The sequence below is a fragment of the Oncorhynchus keta genome, chromosome 35, assembly GCF_023373465.1.
Source record: "Oncorhynchus keta strain PuntledgeMale-10-30-2019 chromosome 35, Oket_V2, whole genome shotgun sequence".
Taxonomy (NCBI): Eukaryota; Metazoa; Chordata; class Actinopteri; order Salmoniformes; family Salmonidae; genus Oncorhynchus; species Oncorhynchus keta.
The window spans coordinates 71,229,829-71,253,380 of NC_068455.1; the positions used below are offsets into that span (position 1 = coordinate 71,229,829).

A 23,552-nucleotide genomic window follows, 5' to 3' on the forward strand; every position below is an offset into this window, starting at 1 on the left:
TCCTTCTTTCCTCATCTCTTCTCCTTCTTTCCCCCCTCTCTTCTCCTTCTTTCCTCCCTCTCTTCTCCTTCTTTCCCCCTCTCTTCTCCTTCTTTCCTCCCTCTCTTCTCATTCTTTCCCCCTTCTCTTCTCCTTCTTTCCCCCATCTCTTCTCCTTCTTTCCCCCACTCTTCTCCTTCTTTCCTCCCTCTCTTCTCCTTCTTTCCTCATCTCTTCTCCTTCTTTCCCCCCTCTCTTCTCCTTCTTTCCTCCCTCTCTTCTCCTTCTTTCCCCCTCTCTTCTCCTTCTTTCCCCCTCTCTTCTCCTTCTTTCCCCCCTCTCTTCTCCTTCTTTCCTCCCTCTCTTCTCCTTCTTTCCCCCCTCTCTTCTCCTTCTTTCCCCCTCTCTTCTCCTTCTTTCCCCCTCTCTTCTCCTTCTTTCCCCCCTCTCTTCTCCTTCTTTCCCCCCCTCTCTTCTCCTTCTTTCCCCCTCTCTTCTCCTTCTTTCCCCCCTCTCTTCTCCTTCTTTCCTCCCTCTCTTCTCCTTCTTTCCCCCTCTCTTCTCCTTCTTTCCCCCTCTCTTCTCCTTCTTTCCCCCTCTCTTCTCCTTCTTTCCCCCCTCTCTTCTCCTTCTTTCCCCCTCTCTTCTCCTTCTTTCCCCCCTCTCTTCTCCTTCTTTCCCCCCTCTATTCTCCTTCTTTTCCCCCTCTCTTCTCCTTCTTTCCCCCTCTCTTCTCCTTCTTTCCCCCCTCTCTTCTCCTTCTTTCCTCCCTCTCTTCTCCTTCTTTCCCCCCTCTCTTCTCCTTCTTTCCCCCTCTATTCTCCTTCTTTTCCCCCTCTCTTCTCCTTCTTCCCCCCCTCTCTTCTCCTTCTTTCCTCCCTCTCTTCTCCTTCTTTCCCCCCTCTTCTCCTTCTTTCCCCCCTCTCTTCTCCTTCTTTCCTCCCTCTCTTCTCCTTCTTTCCCCCCTCTCTTCTCCTTCTTTCCCCCCTCTCTTCTCCTTCTTTCCTCCCTCTCTTCTCCTTCTTTCCCCCCTCTCTTCTCCTTCTTTCCCCCCTCTCTTCTCCTTCTTTCCCCCTCTCTTCTCCTTCTTTCCCCCCTCTCTTCTCTTTCATTCCCCCCTCTCTTCTCCTTCTTTCCCCCTCTCTTCTCCTTCTTTCCTCCCTCTCTTCTCCTTCTTTCCCCCCTCTCTTCTCCTTCTTTCCCCCTCTCTTCTCCTTCTTTCCCCCTCTCTTCTCCTTCTTTCCCCCTCTCTTCTCCTTCTTTCCCCCTCTCTTCTCCTTCTTTCCCCCTCTCTTCTCCTTCTTTCCCCCCTCTATTCTCCTTCTTTTCCCCCTCTCTTCTCCTTCTTTCCCCCCTCTCTTCTCCTTCTTTCCCCCTCTCTTCTCCTTCTTTCCTCCCTCTCTTCTCCTTCTTTCCCCCCTCTCTTCTCCTTCTTTCCCCCCTCTATTCTCCTTCTTTTCCCCCTCTCTTCTCCTTCTTTCCCCCCTCTCTTCTCCTTCTTTCCCCCCTCTATTCTCCTTCTTTTCCCCCTCTCTCCTCCTTCTTTCCCCCCTCTCTCCTCCTTCTTTCCCCCCTCTCTTATCCTTCTTTCCCCCCATTTCTTCTCCTTCTTTCCCCCTCTCTTCTCATTCTTTCCCCCCTCTCTTCTCCTTCTTTCCCCCTCTCTTCTCCGTCTTTCCCCCTCTCTTCTCCTTCTTTCCCCCACTCTTCTCCTTCTTTCCTCCCTCTCTTCTCCTTCTTTCCTCATCTCTTCTCCTTCTTTCCCCCCTCTCTTCTCCTTCTTTCCTCCCTCTCTTCTCCTTCTTTCCCCCTCTCTTCTCCTTCTTTCCTCCCTCTCTTCTCATTCTTTCCCCCTTCTCTTCTCCTTCTTTCCCCCATCTCTTCTCCTTCTTTCCCCCACTCTTCTCCTTCTTTCCTCCCTCTCTTCTCCTTCTTTCCTCATCTCTTCTCCTTCTTTCCCCCTCTCTTCTCCTTCTTTCCTCCCTCTCTTCTCCTTCTTTCCCCCTCTCTTCTCCTTCTTTCCTCCCTCTCTTCTCCTTCTTTCCCCCTCTCTTCTCCTTCTTTCCCCTTCTCTTCTCCTTCTTTCTCCCCTCTCTTCTCCTTCTTTCCCTCCTCTCTTTCTTCTTCTTTCCCCCTCTCTTCTCCTTTCCCCCCCTTTCTTCTCCTTCTTTCCCCCTTCTCTTCTCCTTCTTTCTCCCTTCTCTTCTCCTTCTTTCCCCCCTTTCTTCTCCTTCTTTCCCCCCTCTCTTCTCCTTCTTTCTCCCCTCTCTTCTCCTTCTTTCCCTCCTCTCTTTCTTCTTCTTTCCCCCTCTCTTCTCCTTTCCCCCCCTTTCTTCTCCTTCTTTCCCCCTTCTCTTCTCCTTCTTTCTCCCTTCTCTTCTCCTTCTTTCCCCCCTTTCTTCTCCTTCTTTCCCCCCTCTCTTCTCCTTCTTTCCCCCCTCTTTTCTCCTTCTTTCTCCCCTCTCTCTCCTTCTTTCCCCCCTCTCTTCTCCTTCTTTCCCCCCTCTTTTCTTCTTCTTTCCCCCCTCTCTTCTCCTTCTTTCCCCCCTCACTTCTCCTTCTTTCTCCCCTCTCTCTCCTTCTCCCCCCCTCTCTTCTCCTTCATTCCCCCCTCACTTCTCCTTCTTTCTCCCCTCTCTCTCCTCCTTCCCCCCTCTCTTCTCCTTCTTTCCCCCTCTCTTCTCCTTCTTTCCCCCCTCTCTTCTCCTTCTTTCCCCCCCTCTTCTCCTTCTTTCCCCCTCTCTTCTCCTTCTTTCCCCCTCACTTCTCCTTCTTTCTCCCCTCTCTCTCCTTCTTCCCCCTCTTCTCCTTCTTTCCCCCCTCTCTTCTCCTTCTTTCCCCCTCTCTTCTCCTTCTTTTCCCCTTCTATTCTCCTCCTTTTCCCCCTCTCTTCTCTTCCTTTCCCCCCTATCCCCCTCTCTCTGTTGCTGCGGCATGTGCTTGGCATGGATGTCCAGGGGATCTGAGAGACGCTGCCAGCTGGGATAACTGTGCCAGCGGGCCTTGTGCACGTATGCACGCACACACCCAACCCCCCCTTTGCCCTGACTCTGCCCAATCAGCATGCCGCCCCTCCCTCGCAGCAGAATTGAGAGGGAGAGTGGATAAGGGGGATAAGAGTGGATAAGAGGGGAACAGGAGGGAGGGTGAAGAGGGGAAGGGAGGGGGAGCAGGAGAGGAAAATTCCACTGGGATATTGTCTGCTCCAGTGGCATTATACACACACTAGTCTCGCGTTGCCATCCCTCCAAAATCAGACGGGAGGCTACTGACTAGCGGCAGAACTAGAGGCTACTGACTAGCGACAGAACTAGAGGCTACTGACTAGCGGCAGAACTAGAGGCTACTGACTAGAGGCGGAACAGGCAGCGCTAGATTCTTCTTCAAAACTCATTCATTGTGATAACATAATGTTGCTAAAGTAGTTTGCTAGCTAACTTATGGAGGAAACATTTGGTGTTTAGCATTGAGTGTGTGCACGAGGTTAGCTTCCTATTAATTTCAAACGAAGTGACTGGCTTAGAGGTACGTTCGCAAGCTAATGGACAAATCGAAGATAGTTGTCGTGCACATTGCCAAACTCCATAAATACTGCCCTGTCAAGCACCAAACGTATGCGTTAGATATACAATTCATTAATTGAGTGACTAGGACTTCCTCAGCAAAATAAAACTACTTCACAACCAATTACGGATGTATGTATTAATATGGCCAGCTTTGTAGACCATTTCTCCCCTCTTGCTGCAGCTTCACCTCAAAATAACAGAGAAATTCGTTCTAAAAACATTCTAAAATGTTTTGGCAGGTTTTGTCCTCACGCACTGTTGCTCCTACGGGACCTCAAGTGCTTTCAGTTTGCTTAAAAGTTTACTACGTTGCGTAACGGTTTGTACTGAACGACACATTTCCCCAAAACGTTCTTGTACGGTCGCGAACAGACTTTGAGGCACGTTTGCTCCCGTTTGGTGGTTGTGGCTTGAAGCAATGAGTGACATATGAGATACAGTATTTAAAGAGCAGTGGACATGCTCACAGGGTTCCCCAACTCACAACATTACCATTTTTGTGGCTATTGTAAACTAGTGAAACCATGCATTCTTTTGATCACGCACTGAACAAGTGCATGCAAATTGAACCAATAGGCCGTGCACATACAACTCCGACGTGATGATTCTCATACACAACCATGTGAAACATAACTATTTTCATCAGAACTCTGCCATGTACAGTATGAACTGCCCCCTGATCTAGGATCAGTTTGGCATTTTAGATAACAATGAATACGATCACATGGATACAGGGGGGATGATCCTAGATCAGCACTCCAACTCTGAGACTCTATGGCCCCAGATTATTACATGTGAATCTTATGAACCATCATCCCTATTACCATTGTGCTCACAGACAGTACAGTAGGAAGAAGCTGGTGTGAACTCTAATATTTAACCTAGTCATTATCTCCTAATGTCGGCCCCGTGGGGACCCCTCACTACCCTCACTCCTCAGTTTACACCCTGTCGTGTGTGTCACAAAAGAGCAACAATCACACCCTTTGCATTAGAGAGGAAATCCTACAATCTTAGAAAAAATATGCTATCTAGAACCTAACAGGGTACTTTGGCTGTCCCCATAGGAGAACCCTTTGAAGAACCCTTTTTGGTTTCTATCTAATACCTGGAACCAAAAGGGTTCTGCCTGGAACCAAAGTTGTTCTCCTATGGGGACAGCTTTTTCTAAGAGTGTAGAACCTCTCCATAGAACATGTTCCACAGCTCTCTCAGCATCACATTTGGAGTCCTAATTGTTTCAAAATCCCACCCCTCTACTTCTACATCTTTCTATCTAATAACTCCTTCCTCCCCTCTACTTCTACATCTTTCTATCTAATAACTCCTTCCTTCCTCCCCTCTACTTCTACATCTTTCTATCTAATAACTCCTTCCTCCCCTCCACTTCTACATCTTTCTATCTAATAACTCTTTCCTCCCCTCCACTTCTACATCTTTCTATCTAATAACTCCTTCCTCCCCTCCACTTCTACATCTTTCTATCTAATAACTCCTTCCTCCCCTCTACTTCTACATCTTTCTATCTAATAACTCCTTCCTCCTATCTAACTCCTTCCTTCCTCCCCTCTACTTCTACATCTTTCTATCTAATAACTCCTTCCTCCCCTCCACTTCTACATCTTTCTATCTAATAACTCCTTCCTCCCCTCCACTTCTACATCTTTCTATCTAATAACTCCTTCCTCCCCTCCACTTCTACATCTTTCTATCTAATAACTCCTTCCTCCCCTCCACTTCTACATCTTTCTATCTAATAACTCCTTCCTCCCCTCCACTTCTACATCTTTCTATCTAATAACTCCTTCCTCCCCTCTACTTCTACATCTTTCTATCTAATAACTCCTTCCTCCCCTCCACTTCTACATCTTTCTATCTAATAACTCCTTCCTCCCCTCCACTTCTACATCTTTCTATCTAATAACTCCTTCCTCCCCTCCACTTCTACATCTTTCTATCTAATAACTCCTTCCTCCCCTCCACTTCTACATCTTTCTATCTAATAACTCCTTCCTCCCCTCCACTTCTACATCTTTCTATCTAATAACTCCTTCCTCCCCTCCACTTCTACATCTTTCTATCTAATAACTCCTTCCTCCCCTCCACTTCTACATCTTTCTATCTAATAACTCCTTCTCCCATCTACTTCTACATCTTTCTATCTAATAACTCCTTCCTCCCCTCCACTTCTACATCTTTCTATCTAATAACTCCTTCCACCCCTCCTCTTCTACATCTTTCTATCTAATAACTCCTTCCTCCCCTCCACTTCTACATCTTTCTATCTAATAACTCCTTCCTCCCCTCCACTTCTACATCTTTCTATCTAATAACTCCTTCCTCCCCTCCACTTCTACATCTTTCTATCTAATAACTCCTTCCTCCCCTCCACTTCTACATCTTTCTATCTAATAACTCCTTCCTCCCCTCCACTTCTACATCTTTCTATCTAATAACTCCTTCCTCCCCTCCACTTCTACATCTTTCTATCTAATAACTCCTTCCTCCCCTCCACTTCTACATCTTTCTATCTAATAACTCCTTCCTCCCCTCCACTTCTACATCTTTCTATCTAGTAACTCCTTCCACCCCTCCTCTTCTACATCTTTCTATCTAATAACTCCTTCCTCCCCTCAACTTCTACATCTTTCTATCTAATAACTCCTTCCACCCCTCCTCTTCTCAATCTCTCCAACCCAACCTGTCCCTTCACCAATCTACTTCCACCCCTCCATCCTCCTTCTCTCCATCCTTAGGGCCAGGTTTTGGGTACTTCAAATGTGTTATTACCATAGACTACTAATCAGTGGTGTAACCCTATACCTGGAGTCCGTCCGTCCGTCTTTCATCTAGAAGATTGAAGAGAAGTGAGAGGAGAGACTAAGGCCTAGATTGAACCGGCATTAGCGAACACCCGCATAGCTGATGTTTTGTCAGTGTCGGAGATGCAACAGCATTGGAGCTGTCAAATCGGTAAGCAGCCGATCTTGATCATTGTCACATTCGAGTTAGACGTTTAGAACAAGAAGGTGTTGACTATATACACAGGCTGCCAGTTGGGGAACCCTGGTGTAGACTAAATATAAATAATGACGCTCACATTGAATATAATGAAACAAAATAAGAAGGGCTTCTATTAGCCTAACGGAGGTGTAGATTATATCTCACATTCCAGTGTTCCTAATGGAGGTGTAGATTACATCTCACATTACAGTGTTCCTAATGGAGGTGTAGATTACATCTCACTTTCCAGTGTTCTTAATGGAGGTGTAGATTACATCTCACATTCCAGTGTTCCTAATGGAGGTGTAGATTACATCTCACATTCCAGTGTTCTTAATGGAGGTGTAGATTATATCTCACATTCCAGTGTTCTTAATGGAGGTGTAGATTACATCTCACATTCCAGTGTTCCTAATGGAGGTGTAGATTACATCTCACATTCCAGTGTTCCTAATGGAGGTGTAGATTACATCTCACATTCCAGTGTTCCTAATGGAGGTGTAGATTACATCTCACATTACAGTGTTCCTAATGGAGGTGTAGATTACATCTCACATTCCAGTGTTCTTAATGGAGGTGTAAATTACATCTCACATTCCAGTGTTCCTAATGGAGGTGTAGATTACATCTCACATTACAGTGTTCTTAATGGAGGTGTAGATTACATCTCACATTACAGTGTTCCTAATGAAGGTGTAGATTACATCTCACATTACAGTGTTCCTAATGGAGGTGTAGATTACATCTCACATTCCAGTGTTCCAAATGGAGGTGTAGATTACATCTCACATTCCAGTGTTCTTAATGGAGGTGTAGATTACATCTCACATTCCAGTGTTCTTAATGGAGGTGTAGATTACATCTCACATTCCAGTGTTCCTAATGGAGGTGTAGATTACATCTCACATTCCAGTGTTCTTAATGGAGGTATAGATTACATCTCACATTCCAGTGTTCCTAATGGAGGTGTAGATTACATCTCACATTCCAGTGTTCCTAATGGAGGTGTAGATTACATCTGACATTACAGTGTTACTACTGGAGGTGTAGATTACATCTCACATTACAGTGTTCCTAATGGAGGTGTAGATTACATCTCACATTACAGTGTTCCTAATGGAGGTGTAGATTACATCTCACATTCCAGTGTTCCTAATGGAGGTGTAGATTACATATCACATTCCAGTGATCCTAATGGAGGTGTATATTACATCTCACATTACAGTGTTCCTAATGGAGGTGTAGATTACATCTCACATTCCAGTGTTCCTAATGGAGGTGTAGATTACATATCACATTCCAGTGTTCTTAATGGAGGTGTAGTTTATATCTCACATTCCAGTGTTCCTAATGGAGGTGTAGATTACATCTCACATTCCAGTGTTCTTAATGGAGGTGTAGATTATATCTCACATTCCAGTGTTCCTAATGGAGGTGTAGATTATATCTCACATTCCTGTGTTCTTAATGGAGGTGTAGATTACATCTCACATTCCAGTGTTCCTAATGAAGGTGTAGATTACATATCACATTCCAGTGTTCTTAATGGAGGTGTAGATTATATCTCACATTCCAGTGTTCCTAATGGAGGTGTAGATTACATCTCACATTCCAGTGTTCCAATTTGTAAACCAGGCTGCTGTAGTCAATGAATGTTATTCATTGACTACACCTCAGCGTTCAACACCATGGTGTCCTCGAAGCTCATCACTAAGCTAAGGACCCTGGGACTAAACACCTCCCTCTGCAACTGGATCCCGGACTTCCTAACGGGCCGCCCCCAGATGGTAAGGGTAGGTAACAACACATCCGCCACGGTGATCCTCAACACAGGGGCCCGTCAGGGGTGCGTGCTCAGTCCCCTCCTGTACTTGTTCACTCATGACTGCACGGTCAGGCATAACTCCAACACCATCATTGAATTTGCCAATGACACAACAGTGGTAGCCCTGATCCCCGAAAGTGACTAGTCATCAGGATATATAATAATAAGGTATTTGAGGTAGATATATATATGAAGGCAGGGTAAAGTGACTAGGCATCAGGATAGATCATAATAAGGTATTTGAGGTAGATATGTATATGAAGGCAGGGTAAAGTGACTAGTCATCAGGATAGATAATAATAAGGTATTTGAGGTAGATATGTACATGAAGGCAGGGTAAAGTGACTTGGTATCAGGATAGATAATAATAAGGTATTTGAGGTAGATATGTACATGAAAGCAGGGTAAAGTGACTAGCCATCAGGATAGATAATAATAAGTTATTTGAGGTAGATATGTACATGAAGGCAGAGTAAAGTGACTTGGTATCAGGATAGATAATAATAAGGTATTTGAGGTAGATATGTACATGAAGGCAGGGTAAAGTGACTAGTCATCAGGATAGATAATAAGTTATTTGAGGTAGATATGTACATAAAGGCAGGGTAAAGTGACTAGTCATCAGGATAGATAATAAGGTATTTGAGGTAGATATTTACATGAAGGCAGGGTAAAGTGACTAGCCATCAGGATAGATAATAAGGTATTTGAGGTAGATATGTACATAAAGGCAGGGTAAAGTGACTAGTCATCAGGATAGATAATAAGGTATTTGAGGTAGATATGTACATGAAGGCAGGGTAAAGTGACTAGTCATCCAGATACATAATAATACGAGTAAAATAAAGAACAGAGTAGGAGCAGAATATTAAAGTGTGCATAGAGTCAGTGCGGATAATCCGGCTAACCATGAATTAACTATTTAATGACTTGGTGGTAGAATCCGTCTTGGAGCCTGTTGATCCGAGAGCCGATGCTCCGGTACCGTTTGCCCGATGGTAGCAGAGGGAACAGCTTGGGTGGCTGGATTCTTTGGCGATTTTTGGGATGACCAAGAATGTATTCATATTAATGTGACACCTCTGGGTAGATGTTGTAACCATAAGATCTGTGTCAATTAATGAAGGATGTGATGATTGGTTAAATTGTTGGACACAGAAGTCTACACACCCAGTGGGCCCCTTGGACTGTCTGGAATTGAAGAACATTTGTCTAAAATCTTTGAGGTGGAACTTGAACCTACAGATTTTTAGCTGAACGGGGGGAGGGGTGGGGTTAGGGTCAAGGTTAGGGGAGGACTCTGTCTGTCTTTCTCCAGTGTGTGTGTGCGCGCGCGTGTGCGTGTGTGTCTCTGTGTGTGTGTGTGTATTAGCCACACCATGGTAGAGGTGGTTGGGTTTAGATTCAGGATTGTGGGAGGGTACTATCTGTCTGTCTTTCCCCAGTGAGGGGCCACCATCTGGGGTTTTGTTTCTAGAGCAGGTGGGATCAGCGGGCCCTGGTGGATTAGCCCTTCAAACCCCCGCCTGTCAAACATGGACACCATTTGTTGTTACTAGAAATAAACCCTAATCTACTGGTTATCCCAACCAGACACCAGAGCCATGCATTTAGAGAGTATAACACTACAACATTCTATGGCAGCCATGTTAGCTCACATTAATAATATTAAATGGCAAATATTTAAAAAATGCTATATGACTGTATGTTTCGAATTATGAAAAAACTCTCTAAATCAGGGGTTCTTACACTTTTTCAGCTCGAGACCCAAATGACCCACCTCTTACATGCCCAGACCCACTTTGGGTCCTGACCCATAGTTTCTGAAACCCTGCTCTACTATATGGCCCCAGCCATCTTAGAAGAATGTACCTTCTCATGTAGTTTCGTTTCCTCTGTCGCAAAATAAAGCATTTTCCTTCACTACCTCTCTCTGTCATTCTTCCTCTATTTCTTTCACTCGTTCTCTATCTCCCTCTCAAGACAGGTGTGTGTGGATGTGTGTACGTGTGTGTGTGTGGTGTGTATGTGTGTGTGTGTGGTGTGTATGTGTGTGTGGGAGTGTGATCCCGTCATTGCATGTTGCCATTTGTTGTTCCCCCTAAATCAACACCTCAGCAGAGAGGATACCATAGGCCATATAGAGAGGCTATATATTCCAAACTGCCCACTTGTCCTTAACACGTGGTGTTGTGTTATTTAACAGTGTTATACAGCAGATAGATACCTTTAGATGTGTGGGTGGGTTGTTCTGTTTTAAATAAAGGTAGACACAGAGAGAATTGGGTAGAGCTTGACCTGGAGAGAGAAAGAGAAGGAGATAGAGAGAGGGAGAGAGAGAGAGAGAGAGAGAGAGAGAGAGAGAGAGAGAGAGAGAGAGAGAGAGAGAGAGAGAGAGAGAGAGTAAGAGAGAGAGAGTAGGAGAAAGTGAGAGGGAAAGAGAGAGAGAGGGACAGAGTGAGGGAATTCATGTCACAAAGGCATTGATAAGAGCTACACACACACACACACACACACCTAAAAACCTAAAAGTACCAGTTTGTGCTATTTGGTAATTGTGCCATTCTATTGTATTGTTGTGAATCGACCACCTCGTTTGCCATTTGCATTAAACATTGAGCTCCAACATCGCCTGTGTCCCTGAGGCATATATACCAGTGTGCTTGGCTATACTGTTGTTTAGTAATGGCTCTGTCAAACCCAGTGTTAGGGCCAAGGTTGTGACGCAAATGTGTAAGCGTGTGTGTGTGTGCATGCGTGACCCAAAATCCACACCGTATTTTTCATGGTACTTTGATGGGAAAATACATTGTCTCCCATTGAAATATGTAAAGTAATGACAATCAGCGCTGGTAGCCTACACTCTTAGGAAAAAAGGTGCTATCTGGAACCTTAAAGGGGTTTTTGGCTATCCCCATAGGAGGACCCTTTAAAGAACCCTTTTTGTTTGCAGGAAGAACGATTATGGCATCCATGAAGAACCCTTTCTATAAAGGGTTCTACATGGAACCCAAAAGGGTTCTACCTGGAACCAAAAAGGGTTCTCCTATAGCGACAACCTTTTTTTCTAAGAGTGTATCAGTTAAGAGCATTGGGCCAGTAACCAAAAGGTTGCTTGTTCAAATCTGCCAATGTGCCCTTGAGCAAGGCACTTAACCTTAATTGCTAATGTAAGTCTCTCTGGATAAGAATGTCTGCTAAATGACTATAATGTCATGTGTAATGTAGCCATCAAGCCCCTTTTCGCTTCACCATTTCAGAAACCATCCACCCATCAAGCCCCTTTTCGCTTCACCATTTCAGAAACCATCCACCCATCAAGCCCCTTTTAGTTTCACCATTTCAGAAACCATCCACCCATCAAGCCCCTTTTAGTTTCACCATTTCAGACAAGGTTTACAAACGTTTTTACCCAAATGTCAACTTAACGTCGATTAAAACCCACACAACATTCTACTGTGTTTGTGTGTTTGATTGTAAACACACTCTTAAATGTACTTACTATAATTGACATATGTGGTTGTCTCACCTAGCTATCTTAACATAGCTATCTTAAAATGTAACTGTAAAATGTGAAGAAAGAAAATGATATATGCCAGTTTTGGTCAATTGGGTAGGCTTAGAAGTGCTTGGGGGAAAATTCTGTGTCTGTTTGTGTGTTTGTACATTGCGATGCGTAATAACACTCTCACGTGGTATTGGCGTTTTGTTTGTTTGTGCCCCTGTAAAACACACACATCTCACCACCCCACCTTTATTTCTCTTGTTTCTTTTCTTTTTTTTGTCCTTGTAAATTTACGTAACTCTAACACAAAAAGTGAGCTCTTTTAATATATAGAAAGAGCTTAACATTCTGACATGCACTTGTTGTTTCGTTTTTAAAAAATGTTTTCTTTTTAGCTAACAACACCTAACAAAGGCAAAAATCTGAACAGAGAAAGTAAAAAATAAATTTTTAAAAAAGAACAAAAATTATAATAAAGAAACAATCAACAAAGAACTTTTGAAAACGTCCATCTGTAGTGCGGAGTTTCATTTTCTAACAATATGCATTTCTGCCATGTTTGTTACTTTCATCATTACTTCATCTCAGAATATACTACTACAAAAATACTACTCAAATACTACTACATACATAAACAGCCTGGACTTGACTTCACAATAGTTTCTATAATTAAACAAAGTTCCTGTGTTCCACGGCTGTTTTGTCCAATATACACTTAATAAGGTTTATATGTTTGTAGATGTTAAAATGTCCTTGATTAAACTACTTATCCAGAGAATGGAGAGAAAGGGAGGTATGTTGAAATGTACACATTTTTTTACAGTATTACTACTACTTCAACAATATTATATAAATGCAAGCAAAATTAAAAAATATATACATTTTTATCACTAAATACTACTACTAACCCATTTGTAGCCATCACTTTATGATTATAAAGCATTCAAGAAATTGTATTCCATGTAAGTATATGGCTAGGTTTACACTGAAAAATCATCTTGGGAGTGTGTGTGTGTGTGTGTGAGGTGTGTTATTTAACTTTAACATCTATCCTGTGCCCCATACCTAAGTCTATACTTTCCCCCAAAATAATAGTAGCACAACATTAATATCTATACAACGTTAATAATACTAGCTAACCTGTCTAGTTTTTACAACGTTAATAATACTAGCTAACCTGTCTAGTTTTTACAACGTTAATAATACTAGCTAACCTGTCTAGTTTTTACAACGTTAATAATACTAGCTAACCTGTCTAGTTTTTACAACGTTAATAATACTAGCTAACCTGTCTAGTTTTTACAACGTTAATAATACTAGCTAACCTGTCTAGTTTATACAACGTTAATAATACTAGCTAACCTGTCTAGTTTTTACAACGTTAATAATACTAGCTAACCTGTCTAGTTTTTACAACGTTAATAATACTAGCTAACCTGTCTAGTTTTTACAACGTTAATAATACTAGCTAACCTGTCTAGTTTTTACAACGTTAATAATACTAGCTAACCTGTCTAGTTTTTACAACGTTAATAATACTAGCTAACCTGTCTAGTTTTTACAACGTTAATAATACTAGCTAACCTGTCTAGTTTTTACAACGTTAATAATACTAGCTAACCTGTCTAGTTTTTACAACGTTAATAATACTAGCTAACCTGTCTAGTTTTTACAACGTTAATAATACTAGCTAACCTGTCTAGCTTTGACAACTTAAAAAAATGCATAACTTGAATATTAGGTCAAAACAGGAATACGTATTGCCTTAGACAAAGTAAAAATGCATATCTTATTAATTAGCATCTTACGTATTGTCTTAAGACGTTTCTTAAGTATTATGCTGAGTGTGTTCGGACTCCGTGTAAACCTAGCCACATGTTTCTGTTCCATACCCATCTAAACCTAGCCACATGTTTCTGTTCCATACCCATCGTCAATCCCCAACATACACACATTTTTGCATCCGAATTGGAGAGAAAAAAACACATCCCATAGATCTCTCGTAGATTGTAAAGTCGTTTTTTAAAGTATTGTATTTAAAATAGTTTTGCATCTCAGTCTCACAAAAAAATAGCTTCTGATAACTGAAAAATAACAACAATCAAAAAAACATAATAATACATTTAAAAAACGAGAAAAAAAAATAAAAAAGACAATTCTCCAAATCACCGCTTGAGAATAAGCAGAGAAAGTTGGGTATAAAATAAAATATTAAAATGAATAGAAGGACCAAGAAAAAAAATGATACATTTTTTCCAGATTACCAACATACCTTCAAATGGCATGACCACTGTATTCACCACCTCGACAGACACACAGCTGTGAATCCAATAAGAAGTCTCACTAAAATGATTTAAAACTGTAAAGTTACGAGATGAATGAATATATATCCTGTCTTTTATCTCACAGGATCTTGGTTATAACCTGTTATAACTGTCAATGACATATAGGCTTCAACGTACAATATATTTTACACTGTACTGTGCGTCCGTATATAATCGTGAAACTCTAGCGGATACTCAACAGCTGCAGCCATGTCAAGGAAAAAGAGCTAAATGAAAACTCCGGAACCATAACCTTTGCTCTATGACCTTTGACCTATGACCTTGGTGGTTCCGAGCAGGGGTCAAGGTCTGGGCATTTTCATCTAACCTAAATCTATATAAGGTATGTATGTTTATTCAGACATTGGTCATTTAGTTGGACCGCTATAGTGAAAGCTTGGCAAGGTAAGTGTGAATATTTTTTGTTGTTGAAAAATAAAAACAATCATGAGCAACAGCGGCCATGTCTTTGACCTCAGCTGTCTGTTTGTTTAATTTGATTATTCAGCGTATCCAGATATATCTAATCTCAAAATATCTCTAATTATTGTTAAATCTCTTTCAGGCTCAGCAATGATTGGAATCGGTCAATTTCTGCACAGGTACATTTAGGAGAATTTGTATAGTAGGTCGTACAGAGAAGCTGTGTTTGGACCTTGTTATCATAGATAACCAAAGCTGATTCGGATAACAAATATATATAGATTGACAGTTGGGTCTTTTCTGCGTTGCCTTGGGAGACCATCTGAGAAGTCTTTGGTACGACTTCAGACCCCCAAAACCCCAGTGTTCAGGTGGATTCCACCTTATAAAGGGAATAATATGCTGTTTCTTTTCTTTACATGTTTGGATGTGAAGAAGAGAGAAATAAGGAAACGGAGTAAGAGTTTTCACTCAACATTACCTAAGGAATGAATGTGCTGGTGGACTATTTCATCACAAAGCTCTAATAACTTTGAATTGAATTGAATGAAAACCCACTGAATGACCATGTCTGGTGTTACACAGAAATCTACCCCCCCCCCCTTTACATCTGGTGTTACAGAAAAATCATTCCCCATATAAAACGTTTTCAGAACTTGGGTGTGGAGACGTAACCAGAAACGGTGTTTTAGTGTTTGTTTTTATCTTGCACAATAGCATCTAAAATCTCTGTTCAAACGTACAAAATTACAATATGCTGTGTCTTGTTTTCTGCCCTTTAGATGGACCGATAGGCTTTTAGGTTATTTACAATGTACACATGAACGTGACCAGGCCACATATATTACTGTACTGTATATGCAGGACAGTCAGATGATAATTTGGGTTGGATAACATGCATGTAGCACAGTTAGCATCATTAGCTATCACAACACTTGGGCTATATGCATGGTCACAGATTGATAGGGTAGAAGGTCCAGCTGCGTTTCTCACCCATCGAAATAGAATTCCTAGAACGGCCATTCACATTCAAATCAACAGTAACAGCGGCCATGTTTCTATTCCTACGGTTTCTACCACTCCCATGTTCCTTACAGTATTTCGCATCAACAGTAACATAAGAGATAATTGCACAAGAGCACACATACAGTAGTTGTTCACAAAAGAGGCATCGGCATGGTGCAGTATGGCCAAGTAGTAAGATTAGATTTGGGTTTTTTTTCACAAGGTTTTTTTTCTTCAGTTTTTCCCTTAAGCAGGACATTAAGAAGAACATACTTCAAAAGCTTGTACCCACTGGTCAATTCCAGCTGCCTTTTCAGTTTTGTTGTGTCTTTCCAGTTTATTTTCAGTTTTAATAATTTGGCAAAGACTTTATATTTGCTAGTAGTCAGGCAATCAAGGGTTCATTTGAGCTTTTCTTCTTGATTCCTTTCCCAGGTTCAGACAAAAATGGGGTCACAAAATTATCCTAATCTTTGTCATAGATTAAGACGTGTCTGAATACAGAGGGTTAAAAGAAGGAGAAATAAACAAATAAATGAATGGATGAAAAAGCGAGAACAAAATGAAATATAAATTCAACAGCCCTTTCTGAAGTTGACAAGGCCATAATAAAACACGCATTAGGGTCTTTGCTTTTACTCATTTAGAAGATATAAAAAAATAGGATTATGAAAAAATAGTTTTCAAATGTGTTAAATGTGCAAGCGTGTGTGTGCGTGTGTGTGTGTGTGTGTGTGTGTGTGTGTGTGTGTGTGTGTGTGTACATATACATTACTCGTGGCTACTCGATCCCAATAACTGGTCGAGACAGCTGTTTGAATCCATTCCACGCAGTCCTAGATCCTTATTAAACACCCAGCCAAAACCACTTTCACCAGCAGCAGCTTCCAACAGCCATAAAACCAGACAGTACTGTAGGTACCCATCTGTCTCTCTCCAAAACCCACAACAAGCATCTGAAAAACTCTCTCTCTTTTCCCTAACCTCTCCCCCTTCCCACTTTTTCCTCTGCCCCTTCCCCCCGTTCTCTCTTTCGCAGAGTTGTTGCCCCAAATCTCGCCCTATTCCCTATGGGCCCTTGTTAAAAGTAGTACCCTACATAGGTAGCATGGTGCCATTTGGGACACACCCAGACTTTCCATTCACAACCAGCTGAGAAATCTGTCTGAAAAGGGTCTCTGTGTCTCTCGCCGTGCAACCAGACACTGTGACACATCGACAGATTACACACACAGACACACACTCACTCACACACACACACACACACCCACACACATCTACACATCTACACACGTACCCACACACACACAAATCTGAAACTCTAGCTAACTGTCGTCGTAGCCTCTTAAATGTCACTGGCTAAGCAGTAAGCAGTTTAGGAGAGGAATAGACTCTTCTGTCTGTGTATAAAGTGTGTGTGTGTGTGTGTGTGTGTGTGTGAGTGTGTGTTTAAGGGGCCTTACTGTATCATGTATCCTAATATCAGCAGGTGACGGGCCTTCAACTCCATCTCATGTGGAGTTAGCCTATAGATATAAATACAAACCTTGCTGGCTCTCACCTCACCATAGGGGATTCAACGATAAGCCAAATGTATTTTAGCTTGGAAAGGACACTGATTGTGCGTCCCAAATGGCACACTATTGCCTAGTGTGCACTATGTAGGGAATAGATGTTCACTCTGAACACAGCCTCAGTCTGCAAACAGAACAGCTTTAACTTGACTTCCTCACGGATTTCACTCCAACCCTAAACTGGCGAACCTGATTCTAATAACCCAGCTGGTTGATAAGCTAAATCAGGTTAGTTACAACTGGGGTTAAAAGCTGCAGGAGGGTAGCTCTCCAGGAACAGGGTTGGAGAGCTCTGGTCTAGTCAGTGTCTCAATGTCAGCGTTGTGAGTGATAAATTGTCACCGGCGTTTTACACCTGCTGTCCATGGGTAGCTAGAGAACCAGGAAGTCATGTGCTCTGCCCTAGACACTAGAAGGGTACATAGTGTGGATACATAACAATGTAGTAGATATAAATAGTTTGACCGGCTTGGTCCTCTATTGTCATTCACCTCTCCCTACTGTTGCTATCTCTGTCTCCCCCATGTTTTTGTCTGAACTTTTACCCACATACTGTGCATGTGGGTTAAAGATCAGACTCTACCGTGTGGAGCTTCATAGAGTGGTTATAAAGCATCTTAGCTTGGCGACAAAGCTTCATATACTTTTTCAGGGTTCTGTAACCTACTTAGGTACTGCAATAAGAGACAGAGAGAAACTCCCTAATCTCCTCCTCCACAACACCCACACCATCCCTCCTTCCCTCTCTCCCTGACCTCTCCTTCCTCCATCCCCCTCATCTTTATGACCTCCACCTCCACCATTTCACTTATTCAAAAATAGTTCTTTGTCTGTCGCGGCAATGGACAAGCACAGTGCGCTTGAACTGATGACACACAGGGTGTTTAGTCTCAATCTAACGTTTGCTCCATAACGGTGGCTGATTAACATCGACCTTGACGACGATGACAGCGGGACAGAACACATCAAAACACACCAGCTGTTCAGTTAGAACTATGAATGACTGATGTCACATCCTTTCGGTTTCACTTCACCCTGCTGCCCTCCCCGACATTATCACAGCAGCAGAGAGCCAATGAATCGGCTGAACAAAGTGCTTACTTTACCGCCCTCAGACCGAGCTCCGATTCAATGGCAGCACAGTGCAGTAACAGTAACCTCATTGTGTTACGAACCCCCTAATCAAGGGAGAGTATTAAATACCCTCCTCCTGGTTTAGTACATAACCATACAGTATCTTTCACATGTAAAATGCATGTCACGTACTAATACACAGTGCTTTAGGAAACCCTTAAATATCGACCCTGTTCGTCATATCTATTCCCAAAGCTGTTGGTTCAACACCATTTGTTCTCTCGGCTGTGTGTGTGTGGAATGGGGGACAAGGGAGGAAGGAGAGTTCCCATTTTACAACAGTGGATGACTTGTACTGCTACATAATCTTTTAAGAGTGCCCGGAATTATTTTAATTCTGGAATGAGTCCGGAATTATCAGATTTGGAGCACTATAACCAATCAAATCTCCTTGGATCTCTGCCAAACATTCTCCTTCGAGCTTTCCCTCAAACACACAAAACATACCTTTAAGAACAAGACAAAAGACACCTACAGTACTGCATCTTATTTCAACATTCACATCCCCCTGAAACACTGTGCATATATCTGCATGTCAAATATAGAAATATACAGTACAGAAATATACCAGGTGACAAACCACCAATTCACCAGACAACAGTTAAGATAAAAACCATCATGTCTAGTCCGTATGAAGATGGAGGTGGGATATAGTCTTTACTGGATGGGTATGTTGAGGACTGAGGCAGTTTGAATGACAACAACCTTGTCTCTATCGTAGTAGTGGATACAACATTGATTAGAACATGTTGTTGGGTGGGAAAGTAGTGGGCATTTGGGCAATAGATTGCATGGGCGTGGTGAGGCTGTGGGAATAGTTTTTAAGTTTTTAATACATGTCTCTGTGCATCATATCAAAGATTGTGTTCACCCTCCAACCAAATACCCTCCAAACTGTCGTATCCCTGGACGTGCTGCGGTATGTACTGGTATCCATTTTAGCCATATGGTCTTGGAAAGCCATTGGATCAGTTGATCTGTGGACTCTGCAGGGTATATCGGCAGTCATACAATACAACACTGTGTGTCTGTGACCATGCAAAGTCCACTACCACCACTAACACCAACACCACTGTGACACTGTGGAATTATAAAATCACACTCCCCACTCGCACTCAGATGCTTTTAACAACTGAAAGCTCCATCTTTACCATGGCGAGATAAGGAGAACATGAAGTAACAGTAGAACTGCTTTCCATTTGCCAATCGTGCAGTCCGACAGACACAGATATGGGGTGTGGACTGGACTGGAGTTTTTCAAATGTTTTTAAAATCAAAGAGACAAATTAGCTCATATTCTCCCATCTCAGTGACCTTTTTGTAAATACACTGAGCTCTATTCATTAAATGTCCAACCACCACCAAGGTAAATTCAAAATGACTACTCTCGTGTTGTGGCGTAGCCTACGAAGCCAAAATCTGAATTGTTCAAACCAGCTTTAAAAAATAGGGAGAAATTTAACTAGGCGGTTTTCTGAACAATACGTTTGGTAAATCATCTTGTCTCGTGGGCACACACTAGCAGCAGGAAAGCACGCTCTCCAAGATCATTTACATACACCAGATGGTCGGCATGGATACGACAGTGCATCCAGGGAACCTTAGCTTTGACCAGCCAAGAGATTTAGATAACCTACATAGTGATGTTTTAAACTCAGTGGCTTTAAATTGGTCTTCAATCTGTTTATGAAGAGAGATGGAAAGAGAGAGGGGTTGTATGGGCTTGTGAGGAAAAGCTCCACCTTCCCATATGATGGAGAATTTCTTAGATATGATTTGATTGGGGGGTTTCATGTGGGGTTTCGTACGTTGTGTAGGGGAATGCCTTTAGAGACAAGGGTGGGGTGGTGTAGGAATGATTGTGTACTACTTCTTCTCTTCGCCACTGAAGTCAGGCCACTCACATCTTCATCTTCATCTTTGGCTTCCTCACGACTCGCCACAGCAAAAGAAGGGGGGTCAGTCCACGTTTGCTTCTTCGATCGGTGAAAAAAATAGGAAGTGCTTCTCAGAGAACTGAGAAAATCATTGTCAGCCTTGACAAAGTATTGTTTTGTTGGTTTGAAGAATATGTAATCCGGTATGTAATTTACTTCATTCTTCATTCCACTTCCTCCAGGCATCTCATCCATCGTCCGATATTGATCCAGTCCTAAATCCTTAATTTATCATGGGTGAGTGCGTTCATCCTTTAGAGTCAGGGAAAGACAGGCAAACCACTGATCAGTCTACCAAAAAATAAAAAGCTATTCTCTTCCTCCGTCCATTTCATCCTTTACAACAAGGTCCCTTTTACAACGAGGGCAGGTTGGAGTCAGTGAAGTGGCCAGTAACTGATCTGTAGTGGTTTTTGTCTCATGTTGGGGGTTGCAATGTAGGCTCGTTCAGTGCTACATAATGTCAAGGGCATCATGTCTTAAAGGGAACGTTCAAGAGCCGAAAGCTTATAAAGCTTCTTAGAGTGGCTATGAAGCTTAGTAGAGTGGTTATGAAACTTTCGAGAGCAAAGGGTGTCCCATTTGCTTATCTGAGCTCTGATCATGTCCCAAAGCTTATGAAGCTTCTTAGGGTAGCTATGGAGCTTCGTAGAGGGGTTATGAAGCATCTTAGAGTGACTACGAAGCTTAAAATGGTTTCAGAGGGCTGTTTCACAGCATGTCTGATGACTGAGTCTATGTTGATGAGGGACTACAATTCAGTCTTTACAAAGGTTGTCAGCTAATATTTGCGATGGCGACATTTACCATGGAAATATTTCTCTAGCTACCGAACAATGTTGTTAATGTTAAGTCAATCAGAACTACATAAGTTAAATTGTTTTAGTCTTTGTGGTTTACTGTAAAGTAAGTACAGCTCCCTTTTTCACACTACTAGCAATGTACTATAGAGTAAGCTTGGATTGCACATTAAGTATTAGAAAGCCTCCAGAAAGCTTCTGCTGATAATATATTACCTCTTTAGATACTACGGTTGCATTCAAGTACACGAGGAAAAGTAACAATAAATTAGCAATATGATTAAGTGCTTAAAAACATAAAAACAAAACAACTGAGCAATTGTTTAAAAAAAAATGAAATTGTTTTAAATGCAAACTGGCCATGTTTTAGTGTTATAAGCTAAGTGTAATTATAGCTGTTTCGTTTCAGCCATTTTGTGTGAATTATAAGCGTGCAAATGCTCTGTAAGATTCACTGAAGGGCTATTGTTTGTTGGACAGTATTTGGGGATATGGTGTTAGATAGATTAGGTCCATAAGGATTTCTACCGTTACCAAGGGAGTGATGCGTTCTGAATTAGTTATATTCTGTTATTTCTAAAAGTTAAACGACTCCTCTCCTCCTCCCGTCATCACTTGCACTTTAGCACAACAGCCCATATGGTTTCATAAAGTGCCTCAAGAGTTGTGCAGACTTATTTGCAATTCAGAATGTGTACATATTTATACTTTATAGTTACATGAAAAGGATTGAAAGGCATGATATTCTCCAAGCTAGCTTGCATTTGTCTTTTTTTCTTTTTTAAAGGAATAACATTAGCATCCTGTTGTTAAGAGCTAGATTTGTTTAAATGATTGAATGGTTTTTAAAAAAATGGTGAGAAGCTAATTCAAACTAATTAGTCAAAAGCTTTTCATGTAGCTGCTTTTTTTTGTGTAAAATATTTCTGCTAGCGGTAGTGTTCAAATCAAACATATTGCAAATATTATGCAGCTTCTGAGGTGTTTCGCTATAGTTGCTTAGCGAGGTTGTTGCCAATCCTTCTGAAGTTTCTTGGGGAAATGTTCCATTTCATTTTCGAAAGAGAATGAGGTTCATTCGTTCATTGTGTCTCTGGAAACTTTTAAAATGATTTCATGTTACTTCTTCTTCCATCTTGTCTCTCCTCTTCCTCTTCCTCCTTCCTCTTCCTCCGGGCTACACGACATCCGACTCGACCACGCATTGCTCCGTGTATTCCTTCACCAGCTCCACATTCAGTGTCTGGCAACAGAACTCGGCCATGGGTTTCCACATGGGAGGATCCAGGAACATCTGGCACATGACATGCCCCTTCAGGGTGGTGGCGTGGCGCCTCAGGTGACTCAGGAACTGATGGAGAGCCAGGCCTATGTCCTTGCCAAACACGTCGATGTTGAGGTAGTACGTGTCCGTCCCAACTCCGCGAGGACCTCCAGGAACCCAGAAGGGGTGGGTGCACAGGCTGGCCACAGTGGGGGTGTAGCGGTCGTCCACCATCCAGTCGATGTCCTTGAATTAATCAATTCATCAATTTTATTTGAGAAATGTGAAATACATATAGAGTTGCCCCAGCCATGGGAGTACAACAATACATAAAAAAATCAGCAATGATTAAAAACACACATTTTTATGAAAGTTTCCAGAAATTTGCAATCCTAAAGCATGATAAAGTCAACTGACGTATGTCCATTGTGGTCTTCCTGTGATTATAATCTTACCTTCTTCAGAAGAATGACCATGTTGCTGTGCACTGGCTTGAACGGCTGCCAGTCCTGGACGATGGTAGCGTTGGGGAGCACGTTGGACATCAGGCCCGAGTTGAGGAACATCTGGTGGGCCTCGTTGAGGTCCAGAAGGACAGGGGGAACCAGAGGGGTGTCAGAACCCTGGGGGGTACCTTCGGAGTAGGTGGGGAGGGTCACAACCGGTCCCAGTTCGGAGAGCCGGAGCTTGAGATCTTCAGCGTTGAAGCGAACCAGCAGTATGCCCTTAGGGAGAAAGGAAATGGTGAAATGGTGTAGGGTAAAGAGATGCTTGTATGGTTGGATAATAGACTGTGAATCAAATGTATCACATAATGAAGCATTGTGAAAGGTTAAATCTGTCATTTTGGTAAAACATGCTTCCCTGAAAATTCTTTGTAAACTGCAAAAGTAGATTTGAGTTATAATGGCTTGACTCAGGTCTGAGTCTAGTCACAAATATAACGACTATAGAAATAACTAGAAACAAAATTGACAACTTGGACTACTTGACTTATGGTACAAATCCATCAATTAACCAAACAACTTAGCAATTAACCAATCAACCAAGCAATTAACCAATCAACCAAGCAATTAACCAATCAACCAAGCAATTAACCAATCAACCAAGCAATTAACCAATCATCCAAGCAATTAACCAATCAACCAAGCAAGTAACCAATCAACCAAGCAATTAACCAATCAACCAAGCAATTAACCAATCAACCAAGCAA

General features: G+C 42.1%; 1 protein-coding gene and 1 long non-coding RNA gene across 4 annotated transcripts in view; one reads left to right on the plus strand and one right to left on the minus strand.

Moving 5' to 3' along the window:
* Positions 1-6,445: 6,445 nt before the first annotated feature.
* On the plus strand, positions 6,446-7,466 carry LOC127915590 (uncharacterized). The gene is made up of 4 exons (XR_008091388.1): positions 6,446-6,734; positions 6,813-6,851; positions 6,930-7,046; positions 7,398-7,466. It is a non-coding gene; the product is annotated as an uncharacterized LOC127915590 (long non-coding RNA).
* A 4,647-nt stretch (positions 7,467-12,113) lies between these two features.
* The window catches only part of LOC118376545 (histidine N-acetyltransferase-like), a 36,669-nt gene continuing 25,230 nt past the window's right edge, over positions 12,114-23,552 (minus strand). Inside the window, exons 4-6 of one of the 3 annotated variants that reach the window (XM_052497569.1) lie at positions 22,795-23,064; positions 13,241-22,585; positions 12,114-13,129 (exon numbers count right to left, since the gene is read on the minus strand). In XM_052497569.1, coding sequence (XP_052353529.1) covers positions 22,253-22,585; positions 22,795-23,064 — 603 coding nt within the window. In that variant the 3' untranslated portion in view covers positions 12,114-13,129; positions 13,241-22,252. Of the gene's footprint in view, positions 13,204-13,240; positions 22,586-22,794; positions 23,065-23,552 lie in introns of all 3 variants that reach the window. The other 2 variants (XM_052497568.1, XM_052497567.1) reach the window with 2 other exon arrangements.